The sequence below is a fragment of the Eubalaena glacialis genome, chromosome 3 (assembly GCF_028564815.1).
Source record: "Eubalaena glacialis isolate mEubGla1 chromosome 3, mEubGla1.1.hap2.+ XY, whole genome shotgun sequence".
NCBI lineage: Eukaryota > Metazoa > Chordata > Mammalia > Artiodactyla > Balaenidae > Eubalaena > Eubalaena glacialis.
The window spans coordinates 143,989,337-144,010,561 of NC_083718.1; the positions used below are offsets into that span (position 1 = coordinate 143,989,337).

Sequence of the window (21,225 nt, forward strand, 5' to 3'; positions counted from 1 at the left end):
TTTGGTCTATGTTCTAGTTCAATTGGTTGGTACCTCTGGGAGAACAGACTGTGGGACTCACTAGAGTGGAACAGACTTTAGTTAATCTATGCAATCTCCACATGTAGTCCCATGATGAGGTTTCCCAGATTTAGAAGGCCTTACTAGGTGGGTCCTCTCATTCCACAGTATATATTGGGGTGAGAGGTGTGGTGTGAAAGCACACAGCAGCTTTTTTTTTTTTTATCATCTTTATTGGAGTATAATTGCTTTACAGTGGTGTGTTAGTTTCTGCTGTAGAACAAAGTGAATCAGCTATACATATACATATATCCCCATATCCCCTCCCTCTTGCGTCTCCCTCCCACCCTCCCTATCCCATCCCTCTAGGTGGTCACAAAGCACCGAGCTGATCTCCCTGTGCTATGCGGCTGCTTCCCACTAGCTATCTATTTTACATTTGGTAGTGTATATAATAAGTCCATGCCACTCTCTCACTTCGTCCCAGCTTACCCGTCCCCCCACTCCCTGTGTCCTCAAGTCCATTCTCTACGTCTGCATCTTTATTCCTGTCCTGCCCCTAGGTTCTTCAGAACCATTTTTTTTTCACATCTTTATTGGAGTATAATTGCTTTACAGTGCTGTGTTTGTTGCTGCTGTAGAGCAAAGTGAATCAACCATACAGCTTTGAGTGGATCATCTTTTCACAGCCTTTCTCCTGCCTCTCCAAGCAGTACTGCCCCTTAAGACTCCAACTCCCAGTCAGAAGTGAACCACCACCTGTTGGAGATCTTGAAGATGGCACTAAGGGCAACCAAGGGCAAACTCAACATGGAGAATCTCAACCGGAGTTTTTGAAAAGAAGATCGCTCATTCTCTGGCTACCTGCCCCCACCCAAGGTAACCAAAATTAGATTTCAGATTCAGTCATCTCTAGAAGGCTACCTCGGGGCACTAGGTTTATAGTAAGAAGACACAGTTATATTATTCACTAAGAATAATACATACTGAGATACATAACTGGCTAGCTTTGAAAGTAGGAATGCATATATACTATGTAGGTTCTAGGAGCATTTATATAATGTAAGTTCAATATTTATTGTGTAAGTCTAATAATCATTTCCCAAATTTCAATCAACCAGGAGGAAAGTGATGTGCTAAAGAAAACAAAATGTTTACAGTAAAAGATTTCCTCTTCCTGTTTTTATATCTAATCCCTTATATGATAAATTGGCCATCCCTTTGGAAATCAAGCAATATCTTGTTTAATAGAAATTTAAAAGTGATTAGAAGACACTAAAATAAAAATTCAAATTAAAAAAAAAGAAGGCACAGTTATGATCTGTGTTCTGCCTGTGGATTACATTTCACAATTCTTTGTTTTCTGCGCCCAAGAGGAGAAAAACAAGAGAGAAAAGGAATTGTGAAATGTGCAGAATTGGTCCAGGCATTACGTACACTGGGCTATGTTTTATGCTAACAATAGACAATATGACAATACCAAATAATCTTTCACAATGGAAAACAAATATTTTTCTAAGGCCAAGTGTTCATTTCTCACACCCTCTACCAGCTTCCAGTGAGGTTAGCAGGTGGTACTCTGTTCCTTAGGGACACCAAATTGTAGGGACTGATGTGATTTATTGCTGACAGAGATTAGCATGCTGTTTGGGAGCATTAATTAACAGTGCAGATATGTTTCATGAAAGAGGATCCAGAACCATATTAACTCATGTGTTGTCTTTAGCCAGACAAACTCCAGTCATGAGGTTACCTTGGATAATGACCACTGTTACTGCAATTCCATTCACAACAACTTTCACTGCCAAGCTTTACTGAGTTCTTCCTACAGTGCCAAACACTGCACTAAATGCTCTACTTACATTAACTCATTTAATACTTACAAATAAGTACAAGATCTAGGTAGATGTTATAAAGCCCATTTAATAAATGAAAAACAACAGCAACAACAACGGAGTCTCGGAGAAGCCAACTGAATCTCTCAAGGACCACAGCCAACAAGAGGCAGAGCCAGGATTCAAAATACAGAAGAATACTGGAAATTGAGACACAGAATTGGAACTCCAATAAGCAGAATATATCTGGAAGGATATATTTGGAAGGAGTCCAGGATACAGGAGTTAGAATTCCAGAGGAGTAGAAGGAATTGGAATTTACAGACCCCCCAAAGAAAAAAAATCCTATAGGAAAGATTGGAAAATGCCTTTCATCCAGGTAAACAGGGGTTAAGAATTGAGAGAGTCAGAGAATTCAGAAGAACAAGTGATGTTTACTAAGGAAGCAAGGACACAACATGCTGAAAGTGGATTCTTGTTCTAGGACAGAAGTAGCTTTCTCTGTGCTTTCATTTATACAGTCAACTAACCATGCAAAGGCAAAGCACATGATAGTGTGTACACGTGTGTGTGCATGTATATTGTATACATGAATATTAAACATGCAAGCCTGTTTCACTAGAAGAGGGAGACAACACTACAGGAGATTCCACACATCATAAATGGCCTTTATTATGTTATTGAGAAGATCAGTGGAAATTGACTAAAAAGGAACCATTTCTTGTTAGATTGGAAAATACATAACAGCATCAGTGAAGCTTGAATGTTCTCAGATGCCCTGGTAGAATGGTACATAAATGACTTGAAAATAAAAATAAATTTACTGAAACTCTTTGAGACTCAGATTTTCCATCTGGAAAAACTGGGTTCCAAATATCTTACCTTCTGTGTCTATTGTGAGGATTAAGCAAGATAAGTATGTAAAGGTACTTAGTATACGGTCTGATATATGAGGTACTCAGTAAATAGGTCTCCCTTCCTTATATTAAAAAAAAAAAAAAAAAATCTGTGTTTGGTGAAATTATCACTGCAAAATAGCCTAAGGAAGGAGGACCTTTCCCAGGGTCAAGTGATAGCCACATTGAACGCTGGCCATCAGAGCGGGCCCTGAATGTCCTCCACCCTGAGCTGGCCCTGAAAGTTTAAATTTGTGGTTCATATCCAAGGAAATAGGGCACATTTTCCTTGAAGCTGGTCTGCCTCTCATGAGCCATCTGGCATCTCTTAAGACATCTGGAACTCACTCAAAATATATTACAGTTCTGGGAGGCATGGCAAATAGAATTCTGTTTCCCCAGAACGTGAGACAAATTGAGGCCCAACAGACACTGGACACGGCAAGCAGCAGCGATTGCACCCCAACATACTTGTTCCTGGACACAAGACTTCAGAGGAGACTGGGAAAGGCCATCTGAGTTGGAAGGGTTTCACAGACCTCCTTAAGTTTCTCACGAAATCTATGCACCCCATGCCCAGAGGGGAAAAAGAGCACATCCTCACAGCCAATATTTCAGACAGTTCAGAGATCATCTTCCTCTTCTCAGATAAATAAATGCAGTTTTGAAGGGTGATCTATGGGTCTTGTCACTGGAATCAATGGCATTGTCGCCATTCTCAAAGAAGAGTATAAAAACGTACCTAATATCTGTCATCCTCATTCTGTGGACTCACTCATTCTGTTCCTCTATCACATTTTTGACACAATGATGGCTCAGGAAGAATTCCTGAGGCAACATGGATCCACAGACATTTATTTATTAACTTCCCTGACCATTATTCAAATCAGGTGTAGATTGAATAGTCTGTAGAACCTAAGAAGTTTCCAAGCATGCAGGCTCAGTTTAACACTTTTATACATAATCCATATTCTTTCATCCTCTTTCTGCTCTACATCACAAAGACCTCCCAAACTACTCGCAGACCTTCTTGCCAGGAGGAGCTGCTAGAACACAGGTTGCTCCACCTCTAATTACTCTTGCTTCATTTTCATGCAACTCCCTCATTATCATCAAGAGGGAGTCCCTTTACTTAGGGAACTGGGGCTTGTGAATGTGAGGTTCACTCCCATGGCAAGACTACAGCTATGACACTAGTTTACCAAGTGACCAGAACTGTAAGACATTCTTCTGCAGTTTGCCAGGCTCCTTTTTTGTACTTAGTTGTTTCTATATCAGTACACTCTGCCCTAAAACGATAACTGGTTTCTACTAGCTTCAAATCATTCCCTTCTTCCAAAGCAATAGCCAGATTTCTGAACAATATGGCATGTTTATTCTTACATTCAACATATTAATCACTCAATGTGTTCTGTGTGATAAGACACTAAGGACAACAAACTATTATGATTTCAGTTCCAGAGTTCTCCAGGAGCTCAGGGAAAAGGTAATGTTTTAAACATGATACAATTCTATATGTAAAATGCAGTGATGGCAGTAAATTTGAACATAGAGAAGGAACACCAACCTAGCCTCACCCAAAAACTCCAGAGGAGATGATGCAAATACTGAATCTTAGAGGACGTGTGAATTTGGCAAAGAACTGAGGGAGAGCAGAGGAAGGGACAGGAAAGGTATTCTAGGTAAAAGGTGCAATGTGAAATGTCACTGAAGTAAGAGAGAACATGGCTAATTCAGGGAACTGTAAGCCATTTCATATAGGCAGAACACAGTAAATATATGGTGGCTGGGGACGGTGGGAGATGCTAAGTTGATGTTAGAATGGAAAGGAGGAACCTGTTTTTGAAGGGTCTTTCTAAGAAGTATGAACTTTATCCTAAAGCCCCAGTGGGATCATCGAAGGATATTAAACAAGTGAATGATATGATCAAATGTGAAATTTGAAAAGAGCACTCTAATAGAATGTGGAGAATTAGAGGCAGAGAGAACCTTTAAAAGGCTGTTCCAGTAATTCAAGCAAGAAATTATGAGGGTTTAGACCAGGGTAGTAGCAGGAGGGATGGCGATATTAAGGAGATAGAAAAGTAGGTCTTGGTGACTTAATTAGACGGTCCTGAATTCAGAGGAATCAAAAATGACTCCCAAAGTTCTGGCTTTGGCAACTTGGTAGGTGGTGGTACCGTTCTCTGAGATAGGAAACAGAAAATCAGTAGTGGAGGAGGTAAAGGAAAGGATGATGAGTTCAGTTTTGAACATGTTGATGTAGGTTGAGAGCTTAAAGCTAAATGATTTAAGGGTCTTCAGTATGGAGTTGAAGCCTTGGGAGTAATCAGGATTACTCAAGGACATAATGGAAAGTGAGAAGGGAAGGTTGAGGGGGACACCCATTGTTAAGGAGTAGGTAGATGAAGACAAGCCAAGAAAGGAGACTAAAAATAATCAAAAGAAATATGGCAGTGGTCAAGAAAGCCAAGAGAATAGATTTATGGAAGTATGGCATGATCAGCCATGTCACATGCTGCAAAGAGAGCATCTGTAATCAGGACTGAAAAGTATTCATTAAATTTGAAACTGCGGAGGTTACTAATGACTTGGTAAACACAATTTAAGTAGAGTGATGGGGTAAAATGCAAATGGAACCATAAATGGGAAAGGAGGAAGTTGAGAGAGCATCTGTGCATCACTCTCTCAAGGAGCATTTTGAGGAAATGAATATTTATTTTACATGTCATTTCCTAAATAACATAAATATTTTATTTACATTTGATTTTTAAAATGTCGTTATTGAACAGAAGAAATTATACATAGCCAAACATTTTCTTATTGAACAAGGGACATCCTAATGAATATGGATTTTTTAAATAATCCTAGATAACACTAAATTGCCAGGATTTTCTGGTAGATGTTTCTATTGCTCTTCCACAACTGTCAGCAGTCAGTTCTTAGCAGCTATCAATCAATCTGCTTCTAGGAACCCTGATGTACTATTTCTAATCTGCTGTTCATTTAGCCTGGAGCAAAACTCAATGTTGCCAGAAGTAAATAAACTGTTTTTAGAATACCCTCTTAATATTGATGCTTAAAAATACACTAATATGCTCTAATCATGAGGATGAGTCGATTTTTATTTATTGAGTAAAATGGCATAATGTGACTAATTTCTACCTCTCTCAATTTATTTTTTTCCAAAAAAATGTGTATGCCCATACACATTCCACTCTTCAGGACCTTCAACTCATTCATTCATTCCTAATTCATCCATGTATTCATTTATTCAATAACTATTTTTCAACACTGTGCTAGGAATGGTGATAGGAAAATGAAGGAGACGCAATTCCAGCCCTCAGTAAACCACTGTCTTTTAGAGAAGCTCTCATGAACAGATATTTACTGCCCAGTGAAAAGGGGTATAAAACTATAGTAGGGTGAATTATGCCAAAATACATGCAGTTTATAAAAAGCACCATGCTCTTTCTCACCCATCATTTACACGTGCTTTTCTTCTGCCTGGAATTATACTCAACCCCTTTTCTTCTGGCAAACTATTATTCATTTTTTTCATGTTTTAAATAGATCTTTTTCCTTCCCTGACATGCTCTTCTACAGCTAGTAAGTAACATGTGCAAGTTTCTAACCCAGATTGGCTGTTTTCTTGCATAAAGACAAATGAAGATTAGCTTTTTGTCACTGTATTAAAATCTAGGTTATATTATTCAAGTACGGTCAGACCAACAGATCAGGAGGTGATTGCCATTGCAAAGACAGTTTGTTACTCAGTTCCCAAGAGGAGGGGAATGGCACACTGCACAGGCCACATGGGGAAGCACCAGGAGGTTAGGAGGCAGAGAGGATGAGGGAAAATGTGGGCAAGAGCCTTTATTGTGGGATGGGTGAGACAAGAGTAAGAAGGCTTAGGATTGGCTAGTTTGAATAATTTCAGTGGGCTCTGGGACATAAGGGCCATTCCTAGTTGCCTAGCACTTGGCCCTTGAGTAATTAGGACATGGAAATAGTGGCCCAAGTGTGAGAGCCTCAATAAAAGAAGTAGTTGGTTTGCAGATGAAAGACACACTTGCAAGCCAGTCCTTCACTATCTCTAGGAATTGGCTAGCCCTGGGAGAGAGGCAGTCTCTCCAGGGTCAGCAAGGCCCCATGATGTCAAAGCATCAGAATAAAAAGACATGCTTAATACAGTCAGTGTATGGAAATTCCTCTAAAAATAATAATAGTAGCTACAATTTTTCCAAACCCTGAATTAGACATTTCTTTTCTTTTCTTTGCCCCTTTCTTCCTTCCTTTACTCCTCCCTTCCTTCTTTTTTCTCTCTCTTCCTCTCTCTCTCTTTCTTGTTCTCTTGCTCCCCTTTCTCTCCTTTCCTTCCCTCTCTTCTCTTCTCTCTTTCCTCTATATCCCTTCTTCTTCCTTTCCTTTCCTTTCCTTTTCTTCATTTCAACAAATATTAATCAAATGCCTACTAAAATCCAAGCATTATTCTAACTGCTTATTTTCTCTTGAGGAGTAGAAAATACTGGTCTTACTTAGTAGATGAAGTAATTGGGAATAAAAAGGTTCAGTAAATTCCTGAGATCACACAAATCACAGGCAGCATATCCGGTATTCAAAATTAGTCACGTTTTATTCTTAAGTCTCTATGTTTAAACATTATGCTAAACACAGAACACATACTATCACAACCCTAAAAGTTTGACGTGTTTGAATCTAAGTATCACCCACCCACCAACTTGAGAACTGAACTGGTTTGTCAGCTGGACTCAGAAAATATTAAGTACTTGGGAAACTGCAGTGACCCTTCATTCATCCATCCCACAAACATTAATTGAGCACCTGGTTTCTAGACTAAGTTTCATCATTTATTAACTATGTGACATTGAGAAGGTCACTTAATCTCTCTAAGCCTTGGTTTCCTCATATATGAAATACAGATAGTGATAGTAACCTTACTAATACAACAAGCTTCTTCGGTAAATCAAAGTAGTTGTACAAAAATACTTTGTAATTTACTTATATAATAAGTGTGTATAATTTCTAGGTCTGGACCGCCCATTCCATGGCTGACAAAAATGTAAGATCAGCATTTCAAAGTTCAGTGACTTCTGAGTAATGAACTATACCTTTGTGTCAAGCAACTAAAAATTTGCTGGTGATGCACATTCAGTTGGACATTCTTGTCCTAAATGGTGTCTTAATGGTATAATGCACTCCTGGTTATTAATTCTTTGTCCAAATTATATAAGTTCTAATTATAGGAGGGAAATTCAAATCTTAATTTCATTATATTGAAATTTCAAATCTTTTCTTATTTGCAGGTCAGGGCTATATGTGGGAAACATGGATTATATTTGACTTTGAGCCTTCTGGAAACATTGCTTAACCATCAAGATTTGGGTTACCAGGATGAAATAAAGTAAGTTGATTTTTTATTCACACGGTCCTTTATTAGAATACCAAACACATAGATCTGTCTTTAGGCTAGAAGTTTTATGTATGAAGCAATCAGTTTTATCACCTAAAGAAAGAGTTAAGGAATGTTTGCTTATATTAAGAACAGAGGATCTTCTTGGTCATAGAAAAACAAAAGCAGTAAACTTCCACTTCCAGTTTACTGGTAAATGGTAAATCAGATTTACCATTTCACCCTAAACAACCAAAAAATAGGACAAAATATATGAAGCAATATTTTTCAGACTTTGGACATCAGGCAGCATAGAACAGTGATTCCTGAGAGAAGGAAATGAGGTAAGCTCAGTTTACTGAACAAGAAGAGGGATTCCAAACTGAGCCCAGCATTCTCCTTGAGCTAAAGGGACAGAGTATGAAGTTCAGGAAGGCCAAGAAGGCTAGAATGCCCAGTACAAAGTAGCAGTGAGGAGAGATCCCCTAGGAGTACTTTCTGGAGATTTCCAAAGAGTTGCCCTCATGTCTTCATGTGAAGGCTTGGCTAATGTATGCATTTGAGGAAACTACCCAAGGCCAGAGAAAGAAACACCAAAAGAAAAAGGTGGGGAAATTTTTAGATCTCACACAGAGTTGGGAATAGTTCATTTTTCCACCCATCAGAGAGAAACACATGTGGCATTGATTAGAGTCCCCAGAAGGGTATTGTGCTGTAGTGGAGGCTAATACATGAGAAATTGGAGTCTCAGAAGGAGAGAAGACAAATAGGGGGAAAGAAAAGAATGTTGAAAAAACAATGGCTGTAAGTTTTCCGAATTTGAAGAAAACTATAAAGACATGGACCTAAGAAGTTTAATGAACTTCAAATATTAGAAATTTGAAGTAAGCCATACCAAGGCTCATCATAATCAGATTGCTTAAACTAGCAATAAATTAAAAACCTAAAATGCACAAGAGAAAATGACAAATTACATATAGAGCAGCAAAGATAAGAATTACAACAGATTTATCATTAGAAAAGATGTAAGCAATAAGACAGTGGAAAAACAACCTTAAAGTATTGAAGGAAGAAACTATCAATCTGGAATGCTACATCCAGCAAAACTATCTTTCAAAAACTAATGGGAATTAAGACTTTTTTCATACATATAAAGTTGAGAAAATTCATAACTGTCAGAGCAGCACTACAAGAAATATTAAAAGAAGCCCTCAGGCAGAAGGGAAATAATCATTTTTAATCTACACAAAGAAATGAAAAGTACAGGAAATAATAAATGTCAATGAATAAAAATTCATTTTCCTTATTAAAAAAAACCTCTTTAAATAATAATTGACTGTTTAAGGCAAAAATAATAACAATGTACTGTGGAGTTTATAACATAATAAAGTACAACATTTGACAATAGCATACAAGACTGGGAGGTGGAAATAAAATTTTACTGTAAAAAGCTCCTTATACTATTAGCTATGTAGTATAATTTTGTTTGAAGGAAGAATGTATTGAATTAAAAATACTAATAGAGAAGATTAAATGGAATAATCACATGTAAATACTAAGAATAGATAAAAAAAAAAAGAGGGAAAAGAAAACTAACAGGACAAATAGAAAATAAATACAAATAAAAATAATAGATTTAAATCCAACCATATCAATAATTACAATAAGTATTAATGATTCAAATGCACCAATTAAAAGGAGGCAATTTTCAGGGACTTCCCTGGTGGTACAGTGGTTAAGACTCTGTGCTCCCAATGCAGGGGGCCCGGGTTCGATGCCTGGTCAGGGAACTAGATCCCATATGTATGCCACAACTAAGAGTGTGCATGCCACAACTAAGGAGCCGTCGAGCTGCAACTAAGAAGCCCCCCTGCCGCAACTCAGGAACTCACCTGCTGCAACTAAGACCTGGTGCAACCAAATAAATAAATTAAATTAAATTAAAAGGCAGCAATTTTCAGATTTCATTTAAAAATCAAGACACAACTAAATGCTATCTGAAATGAACCCCTTTAGAATATAAAGACAGACACACTGAAAGTAAAAGGATGGAAAGTGATATACCTTATTAATTCTAATGAAAAGAAAGCTGGGATGGTTACACTAAAGTCAGACAAAGTAGCTTCTAAATCAAGAGGTATTTCCAGAAATTCAATTCATCAAGAGGACATACAAACCTAAATGATCATGCCCTTAATAATATAGCTTCAATTTACATGAAGTAAAAACACAAAACTGGAAGAAGGAATAGATTCACAATTATAGTTGGAGAACTGAACATCTTTCTGTCAGTAATTGATAAAACAAGTAGACATAAAATCAGTAAGAATATAGAAGACTTGGACCATATTATCAACTAACTTGATGTAAGTGGCAATTACTCCACACAACAGCAGAATACGGATTCCTTTTAAGTGTTCATGAAATATTTAAGAGAAAAACCCTATCTACCCTGATCCATAAAACAAGTCTCAGTAAATTTAGAAGTATTAAATCATATAAAATATGTGTTCTGACCCCAAAAAATTAAATTAGAAATCAAAAAACAAAAACAAAATAAAATCCTGGAATTCTCCAAACATTATGAAACTAAACAATACACTTATAAATAACCACTGATCAAAGAAGAAATCACAAGGGAAATTAGACAATATTTTGAACTGAATTAAAATGAAAACACAACACACCAGTAATCTTTGTCTTTTTTTCTTTTTCTATTTTTTTTTTTTTCCCCAAGCCCACTAGATAATACTTTAAAGGGAAGGGCTAAAAAGTGGTATACTTAACAAGAGCCTCAGGTCATTCTTTTTTTTTTTTGAATTTTTGAATTTTATTTTATTTTTTTTTTATACAGCAGATCCTTATTAGTCATCAATTTTATACACATCAGTGTATATAAGTCAATCCCAATCGCCAAATTCATCACACCCCCACCCCCACCCCCCAGCCGCTTTCCCCCTTGGTGTCCATACATTTGTTCTCTACATCTGTGTCTCAATTTCTCCCCTGCAAACCGGTTCCTCTGTACCATTTTTCTAGGTTCCACATATATGTGTTACTATACGATATTTGTTTTTCTCTTTCTGACTTACTTCACTCTGTATGACACTCTCTACATCCATCCAGGTCTCAACAAATGACCCAATTTCGTTCTTTATATGGCTGAGTAATATTCCATTGTATATATGTACCACATCTTCTTTACCAATTCATCTCTTGATGGGCATTTAGGTTGCTTCCATGAACTGGGTATTGTAAATAGTGCTGCAATGAACATTGGGGTGCATGTATCTTTTTGAATTATGGTTTTCTCTGGGTATAGGCCCAGTAGTGGGATTGATGGATCATATGGTAATTCTATTTTTTAGTTTTTTAAGGAACTTCCATACTGTTCTCCATAGTGGCTGTATCAAGTTACATTCCCACCAACAGTGCAAGATGGTTCCCTTTTCTCCACACCCTCTCCAGCATTTGTTGTTTGTAGATTTTCTGATGATGCCCATTCTAACTGGTGTGAGGTGATACCTCATCGTACTTTTGATTTGCATTTATCTAATAATTAGAGATGTTGAGCAGCTTTTCATGTGCTTCTTGGCCATCTCTATGTCTTCTTTGGAGAAATGTCTATTTAGGTCTTCTGCCCATTTTTGGATTGGGTTGTTTGTTTTTTTAATATTGAGCTGCATGAGCTGTTTATATATTTTGGACATTAATCCTTTGTCCGTTGATTCGTTTGCAAATATTTTCTCCCATTCTGAGGGTTGGTTTTTCATCTTGTTTATAGTTTCCTTTGCTGTGCAAAAGCTTTTGAGTTTCATTAGGTCCCATTTGTTTATTTTTGTTTTTATTTCCATTACTCTAGGAGGTGGGTCAAAAAGGATCTTGCTGTGACTTATGTCATAGAGTGTTCTTCCTATGTTTTCCTCTAAGAGTTTTATAGTGTCCGTCTTACATTTAGGTCTCGAATCCATTTTGAGTTTATTTTTGTGTATGGTGTTAGGGAGTGTTCTAATTTCATTCTTTTACATGTAGCTATCCAGTTTTCCCAGCACCACTTATTGAAGAGACTGTCTTTTCTGCATTGTATATCCTTGCCTTCTTTGTCATAGATTAGTTGACCATAGGTGTGTGGGTTTGTCTCTGGGGTTTCTATCCTGTTCCATTGATCTATGTGTCTGTTTTTGTGCCAGTACCATATTGTCTTGATTACTGTAGCTTTGTAGTATAGTCTGAAGTCAGGGAGTCTCATTCCTCCAGCTCCGTATTTTTTCCCTCAAGACTGCTTTGGCTATTCAGGGTCTTTTGTGTCTCCATACAAATTTTAAGATTTTTTTGTTCTAGTTCCGTAAAAAATGCCATTGGTAATTTGATAGGGTTTGCATTGAATCTGTAGATTGCTTTGGGTAGTATAGTCATTTTCACAATGTTGATTCTTCCAATCCAAGAACATGGTATATCTCTCCATCTGTTGGTATCATCTTTAATTTCTTTCATCAGTGTCTTATAGTTTTCTGCATACAGGTCTTTTGTCTCCCTAGGTTGGTTTATTCCTAGGTATTTTATTCTTTTTGTTGCAATGGTAAATGGGAGTGTTTCCTTAATTTCTCTTTCACATTTTTCATCATTAATGTATAGGAATGCAAGAGATTTTTGTGCATTAATTTTGTATCCTGCAACTTTACCAAATTCATTGATTAGCTCTAGTAGTTTTCTGGTGGCATCTTTAGGATTCTCTATGTATAATATCATGTCATCTGCAAACAGTGACAGTTTTACTTCTTTTCCAATTTGTATTCTTTTTATTTATTTTTCTTCTCTGATTGCCGTGGCTAGGACTTCCAAAACTATGTTGAATAATAGTGGTGAGAGTGGAAATCCTTGTCTTGTTCCTGATCTTAGAGGAAATGCTTTCAGTTTTTCACCATTGAGAATGATGTTTGCTGTGGGTTTGTCATATATGGGCTTTATTATGTTGAGGTAGGTTCCCTCTATGCCCACTTTCTGGAGAGTTTTTATCATAAATGGGTGTTGAATTTTGTCAAAAGCTTTTTCTGCATCTATTGAGATGATCATATGGTTTTTATTCTTCAATTTGTTAATATGGTGTATCACATTGATTGATTTGCGTATATTGAAGAATCCTTGCATCCCTGGGATAAATCCCACTTGATCGTGGTGTATGATCCTTTTAATGTGTTGTTGGATTCTGTTTGCTAGTATTTTGTTGAGGATTTTTGCATCTATATTCATCAGTGATATTGGTCTGTAATTTTCTTTTTTTGTGACATCTTTGTCTGGTTTTGGTATCAGGGTGATGGTGGACTCATAGAATGAGTTTGGGAGTGTTCCTCCCTCTGCAATTTTTTGGAAGAGTTTGAGAAGGATGGGTTTTAGCTCTTCTCTAAATGTTTGGTAGAATTCACCTGTGAAGCCATCCGGTCCTGGACTTTTGTTTGTTGGAAGATTTTTAATCACAGTTTCGATTTCGTTACTTGTGATTGGTCTGTTCATATTTACTATTTCTTCCTGGTTCAGTCTTGGAAGGTTATACCTTTCTAAGAATTTGTTAGTTTCTTCCACGTTGTCCATTTTATTGGCACAGAGTTGCTTGTAGTAGTCTCGTAGGATGCTTTGTATTTCTGCAGTGTCTGTTGTAACGTCTCCTTTTTCATTTCTAATTTTATAGATTTGAGTCCTCTCCCTCTTTTTCTTGATGAGTCTGGCTAATGGTTTATCAATTTTGTTTATCTTCTCAAAGAACCAGCTTTTAGTTTTATTGATCTTTGCTATTGTTTTCTTTGCTTCTATTTCATTTATTTCTGCTCTGATCTTTATGATTTCTTTCCTTCTGCTAACTTTGGGTTTTGTTTTTTCTTCTTTCTCTAGTTCCTTTAGGTGTAGGGTTAGATTGTTTATTTGAGATTTTTTTGTTTCTTAAGGTAGGCTTGTATAGCTATAAACTTCCCTCTGAGAACTGCTTTTGCTGCATCCCATAGGTTTTGAATCGTCGTGTTTTCATTGTCATTTGTCTCCAGGCATTTTTTGATTTCCTCTTTGATTTCTTCAGTGATCTCTTGGTTATTTAGTAACGTATTGTTTAGCCTCTATGTTTTTGTGTTTTTTACATTTTTTCCCCTGTAATTCATTTCTAATCTCATAGCGTTGTGGTGAGAAAAGATGCTTGATATGATTTCAATTTTCTTAAATTTACTGTGGCTTGATTTGTGACCCAAGATGTGATCTATCCTGGAGAATGTTCCATGCACACTTGAGAAGAAAGTGTAATCTGCTGTTTTTGGATGGAATGCCCTATAAATATCAATTAAATCTATCTGGTCTATTGTGTCATTTAAAGCTTCTGTTTCCTTATTTATTTTTATTTTGGATGATCTGTCCATTGGTGTAAGTGAGGTGTTAAAGTCCCCACTATTATTGTATTACTGTCAATTTCCTCTTTTATAGCTGTTAGCAGTTGCCTCATGTATTGAGGTGCTCCTATGTTGGGTGCATATATATTTATAATTGTTATATCTTTTTCTTGGATTGATCCCTTGATCATTATGTAGTGTCCTTCCTTGTCTCTTCTAACATTCTTTATTTTAAAGTCTATTTTATCTGATACGAGTATTGCTACCCCAGCTTTCTTTTGATTTCCATTTGCATGGAATATCTTTTTCCATCCCCTCACTTTCAGTCTGGATGTGTCCCTAGATCTGAAGTGGTCTCTTGTACACAGCATATAGATGGGTGTTGTTTTTGTATCCATTCAGCAAGCCTATGTCTTTTGGTTGGAGCATTTAATCCATTCACGTTTAAGGTAATTATCGATATGTATGTTCCTATGACCATTTTCTTAATTGTTTTGGGTTTGTTTTTGTAGGTCCTTTTCTTCTCTTGTGTTTCCCACTTTTAGAGAAGTTCCTGTAGCATTTGTTGTAGAGCTGGTTTGGTGGTGCTGAATTCTCTTAGCTTTTGCTTGTCTGTAAAGCTTTTGATTTCTCCATCAAATCTGAATGAGATCCTTGCTGGGTAGAGTAATCTTGGTTGTAGGTTCTTCCCTTTCATCACTTTAAATATATCATGCCACTCCCTTCTGGCTTGTAGAGTTTCTGCTGAGAAATCCGCTGTTAACCTTATGGGAGTTCCCTTGTATACTATTTGTCGTTTTTCCCTTGCTGCTTTCAATAATTTTTCTTTGTCTTTAATTTTTGCCAATTTTATTACTATGTGTCTTGACATTTTTCTCCTCGGGTTTATCCTGTATGGGACTCTCTGCGCTTCCTGGACTTGGGTGGCTACTTCCTTTCCCATGTTCGGGAGGTTTTCGACTATAATCTCTTCAAATATTTTCTCAGTCCTTTCTCTCTCTCTTCTCCTTCTGGGACCCCTATAATGCGAATAGTGTTGCATTTAATGTTGTCCCAGAGGTCTCTTAGGCTGTCTTCATTTGTTTTCATTCTTTTTTCTTTATTCTGTTCCGCAGCAGTGAATTCCACCATTCTGTCTTCCAGGTCACTTATCCGTTCTTCTGCCTCAGTTATTCTGCTATTGATTCCTTCTAGTGTAGTTTTCATTTTAGTTATTGTATTGTTCATCTCTGTTTGTTTTTTCTTTAATTCTTCTAGGTCTTTGTTAAACATTTCTTGCATCTTCTCGATCTTTGCCTCCATTCTTCTTCCGAGGTCCTGGATCATCTTCACTATCTTATTCTGAATTCTTTTTCTGGAAGGTTGCCTATCTCCACTTCATTTAGTTGTTTTTCTGGGGTTTTATCTTGTTCCTTCATCTGGTACATCTTTTCATCTTGTCTATCTTTCTGTGAAGGTGGTTTTTGTTCCACAGGCTGCAGGATTGTAGTTCTTCTTGCTTCTGCTGTCGGCCCTCTCCTTTTTTTCTTTTTCTTGCATTTCATATTGAATCCATCAGTAATCCATTAGTAAGTCAACCCTATCTTGAGAATATGTCAAGATTCTGGTCCTTTCTCACCACCTCTATTTTTACTTAACTACACCCCATCCAAGCTACCATTATCTTTCTCCTGGATTACTATAATGCCTCCTAACTGAATTCTGCTTCTCCCTTGTCCCTAGTTTATCCTCAATACAGCAGCTACAGTGATCTATTAAAACCTAAAACAGTTAATATCATTGCTCTGCTCATAACACTGCAAGAGCACCTTATTTCACTCAAAGGGAAAAAAAATCAAAGTCCTCATAAAGGGTTCTATGTGACCTGCCCTCCGCCACTTCTCTGACTCCATCTACAACTTCCTTTTCTCATTCTGTTCCAGTCACGCTGTGCTCCTCCTTCCTCAAATATACCAGGCACAGATCCACCTTAACACCTATCTTCTGAATGATTACTCAACCTAGAATGCTTTTCCCCCAAATATCTTCCTGCTAACTCCTTCACCTTAAGTTTTTCCCCAGTTGTCACCTTGTCCACGAAGCCTACACTAAACACTCTATTTAAAGTTGTAGTGGACTTCCCTCATGGTGCAGTGGTTAGGAATCCACCTGCCAACACAGGGGACATGGGTTCGAGCTCTGGTCCAGGAAGATCCTACATGCCCCAGAGCAACTACATGCCCCAGTTGCACCACAACTACTGAGCCTGCACTCTAGAGCCCGTGAGCCACAACTACTGAGCCCTTGTGCCACAACTACTGAAGCCCATGCGCCTAGAGCCCATGCTCCACAACAAGAGAAGCCCCTGCAGTGAGAAGCCCACGCACCGCAGCCAAGAGTAGCCACCCTCACCGCAACTAGAGAAAGCCTGCATGCAGCAATGAAGACCCAACACAGCCAAAAATTAATTAATTAAAAAAATTGTAGTCACCTGATCCTTTCTTCCCCTTAACCTGCTCTCCTTTTGCTTCCCTCAGTACACTTATAAACTTTTAATGTATAAACTTTTAATCAAATTGATGTATGTTGTTTATTGTTGTTATCTGTCAGTCTCTGATAAACTATAGACTATAGTGCCATAGGGTAGCAGAATCTTTGTTTTATTTATTGATGCATCCCATGTGTATAGAGCGCTACCTGGCACATAGTAGGTATTTGATAAATATTTGTGGAATTGAACTGAACTAGAGGAAGAATAAAGTCTCAAAATACTCTGAGGGATACAGATACATGAGTTTTCCCTAATCCTTAGCTTCAAATTGAAGAAGGCCTTCCCTAACCATCTCATCAAAATCATGTTCCTTGTGCTATACACTTTCTTAGCATTCAGTAATGTTCTTTCCTATCACTTATCACTATTTGTAATTGTGTATTTATTTGTGTGATTTGTTAATTTAATGTCTAGGTGGTGATCTCCATGCTGGCAAGGATCGTGACACATTATATTCCAACATCTTGTAGGCCAGTGCTTGGCACATGATAGGTACAGAGTAAATATTTGATTAATCCATTCATTCATTTAACAAATATTTATTGAGTGCCTACGGTATACCAATCACTATTGTAGTCATTGGGAATATAGATATGGATGAAACAAAGTCCCTTCCCTCATGAAGCTTATATTCTAATGGGGAAGAGAAATTATAAATAAAGTAGAATATGTGATATATCACATGGTGATAAAAGGTTATGGGGACATCAAGTGGTGAATAACTGATGAGAGGAGGTTGAGCATAGCCAATGAATTTCCACTAGACCAGGTTTGGACATGGCTGTTTTCTTTCTCTAAAATATTAGAGGTGGTTGGGTGAAGGTGAGGGAGGCGGTTAAGCAGGAAAAGCAAAAAAGTGGGCTTAGAGCCAAGTAGAAAGTCAATAAGCCAAAATTGGGAGTCCCAAAAAGGCACCAGTATAAAAGGAGAAAATGCAAGTGTCAAAGCTCACATTATCCTGAGTATACTTGATTAGAAGTTGGGGTCCAGAACCAAGATTCCAGGAATCAGGGATATGAGAATAAGAGTGAATGGGGAACAAATGAGGTTAGGCTACTTACAATTTTATCAAAATTCTCAATTTCCCACTATTTTATGTGTATATCAGAGAAGCACACCGATTTTTTTTATTCACCTGTCTTTGACCTTTGAATGTTCAAGGACATCAAAACTATGAGACCAATGAAGAATTGCATTTATAAGTGATAAACCTGTTTCATCCTTAGACAGTCATTGGTTAAAGCTTCTTCTGTTGAATTAAATCCATTCAGTTAAGGGCTTTGTATGCAAACCTATATTCTTAAGAGATTAAAGATGCAATTTAGACACGCATTTTAGAAGCTGAATGCATGAATCATTATTTTAGTACATATTGTCCATTAATCTGCTGGTCTATTGGGAACCCATTTGGAATGTGGCTGCTTACTAATTAGCAGGATTCTAGTGCTGAGCTGCTTCCTGATTAAATGTCCTTTGGAATCAATAAAACATCAGGAGGGATTATGGTGATGTGGGATTAGCCCCATCTAACCAAATAAAATGAGTTGTGTTGTTTTCTTAAACTATCACGTTGCAAGAGCTGATGAGAGGAGCAATTTCGAGAATGCTGCTACAAAGTTGTTTTGTGTGTGTGTGTGTGTGTGTGTGTGTTTGTGTGTGTTTTAACATTGAGATTTTGTTTTTTGCCATTTCCCTACCAAGCAGAGACATTAGTGAATGACTGCCAGTATAAGGCGATTTTGAGAAAGACTTGATTACGATTTCAAATCTCTACTCTGAATCACCCTTATGAGTGAGTGAGTTCAGGTTGTGTTGAATGGAAATTATTATCCCGGTTCTTGGCCAGGAACATGTAAGTCAGAATTAGTATTTAATGTTTCTGTGTGACTTTGCAGTAAATGGTAATTAATGAGGGCAGAGAGAGAACAGGAGGCAAACTAATACTCTAAAACTCTATTGGCAAAATTAAATGTTTCAAACCCAGTTTAAAACATAGGCACATGAGCCAAATTGTGTCAGGGGAGGGGATAAATAATGAAGCTGCTATGGAGGCTTCGTAAATAGAGTGGCGCAATTGACATAGCCCCAAGTAGAACTTATCATACACATCTGGTCCATTGTTGGGAGTGCAATTAGGTTGAAAAGGACTGGTTTGATAATCCTAGGAACAACCAGAGGATTTTAGGAGATAAAGGAAACATGAGGTGTCTGATTCAGCAATTACTTTTTAATGGGAATAGTAAAACTGTTAGGCAGTGAGCTATTAGAGACTTGGTATGAATCTGCCCATTGGTTGGGTCCTGGAAACCAGATCTGGCTTTTATGATTCATTAATTCCAATCTTCTCTTCCAGCGCCCATAATTCATATGGGGGTAAGAATTCTAATAATAATATTGCTAATAAAGTTATTATTAATAATAGCCAACATTAATATAGTGTTTACTATATTCCATGCAATGTTCTAAGTGCTTTATAAATATTAACTCTTTTAATCCTTACACATACCTCATGAGATAGGTACTATTATTTTTCAAATGAGGAAGCTGAGGAACAGAAAGGCTTAAACTAGTATGTAACTGATAAATGAATTCATCAGTAAGGCTAAGTCAAACACAGGCTCTCTAGCTTCGGAGTCTTGGCTTTTAATACACTATACCAACTCTCCTACAAGTCCTATGCAACTTAAAGGCTTATAGGATAGTGGCTAGGCACAGGGGCTTTAGGCAAACTGCCTGCATTTCATAGCCAGCTCTACCCTTGGGCTTGGTGCTGAACACAGTTCTGGATTTGAGGAGCTCAGTATCTTATTGCCCTAGGACCCAGGAGAGGTGTAGGATATGAATACAAAGTGAGGAAACTTTTAAGTTCCAGGGGCATGTATAATCCAAGGAAGCCCACGGCTTGCAGGTAGCATCTCCTCACTGGCTTAGCGCCTCCACTACCCCTTCAGCCCCCATCCATGCAGAAAGGCATCATGAGCTCCTGAATCACATAGGCCTAGATGGAAATCCCAACACTGATGTGCACTGGCTTTGAGAACTTGGACAAGTCACTAATTTCTCTGAACCTTAATTTTCCACCTGTCAAATGGAAAAAGAATCCTTTTGTCTGGATTTGAGAGTTTATTGACTATGTATCAAGGAAGGGCTATGCTTCTCACAGGTAACTGGAAGGTGAGAAGAATACAGTTTAGGCTACATGATTAAGAAGGTGAAAGCAAAGAAAGATGGTGCAGTTGGATGAGCTTTCCAGCAGCTGAGTAAAATAACAACCAAAATAACCTCCTGAATCAGAAGGATTGATGCATGTACACCTCACGTGTCCAGGCATGGAGCTACATGCTCTACATGGCTTATCTCGTTTCATACTCCCAACAGCCCCATGAGTTAATGTATTTTTATACCCACTTCACAGATGAATAAAATGCGGTTCAGAGTCCTTAAGTGAATTGTCCCAAAAGTTGGGATTCTTTAAATCTTTGTTCCTATTATGGGTTGAATTTTATCCCCCCTAAACTCATTTGTTGAATCCCTAACCCCCAGCCCTTAGACCATGTATTTGAAGGTAAGGTCTTTAAAGAGGTGATTAAATTAAGATGGGGCCATTAGAGTGAGCCCACATCTGATCTGACTGGTGTCCTTATAAAAAGAGGAAGTTTGGACACACATAGAGACACTAAGGATAGGCTCACCCAGAGAAAAGACCCTGTGAAGACACAGTGAAAAGATGGCCATCTGTAGGGAAGGAGGAGCCTCAGAAGAAGCCAAATCTACAGATGTCTTGATTTTGGACTTCTAGCCTCCAGAACTGTGAGAAAATAAATTTCTGTTGTTTAAGCCACTCAGTCTGTGGTGTTCTGTTATAGAGCCCTAGCAAACTATACAGCCCCTGCAGGCTAACAGCCCCTTGCATAGTCTTTTTTCTATCTGCCTCCTTTTCCTAGCATATTTTGTGCCCCTCAGCTGGAATAGTAGATTACAGGATTCTCAAGGGAATGGCTCTAATGATTTAACTTTTCAAATCATGGGACTTAACTATGATTCTAGCAGTCTGAACAGAGCTGGCTCTTCAGTACTACTTAATACTCAGCTGAGCTTGGTAGGACTTGTAGGAGCTCACCAGATGAGGGACGAGGAAGAGTAACTCAGAGATAAAGGGAGCAGTGTGTGCCAAGACAAAAAA

At 37.7% G+C, this 21,225-nt stretch overlaps 1 protein-coding gene across 1 annotated transcript in view; it reads left to right on the forward strand.

Moving 5' to 3' along the window:
• Window positions 1-21,225, forward strand: part of C3H1orf87 (chromosome 3 C1orf87 homolog) — a 100,638-nt gene that overhangs the window by 41,298 nt on the left and 38,115 nt on the right. The window contains 2 exon segments of the mRNA XM_061186502.1: window positions 714-879; window positions 8,059-8,156. Coding sequence (XP_061042485.1) covers window positions 714-879; window positions 8,059-8,156 — 264 coding nt within the window.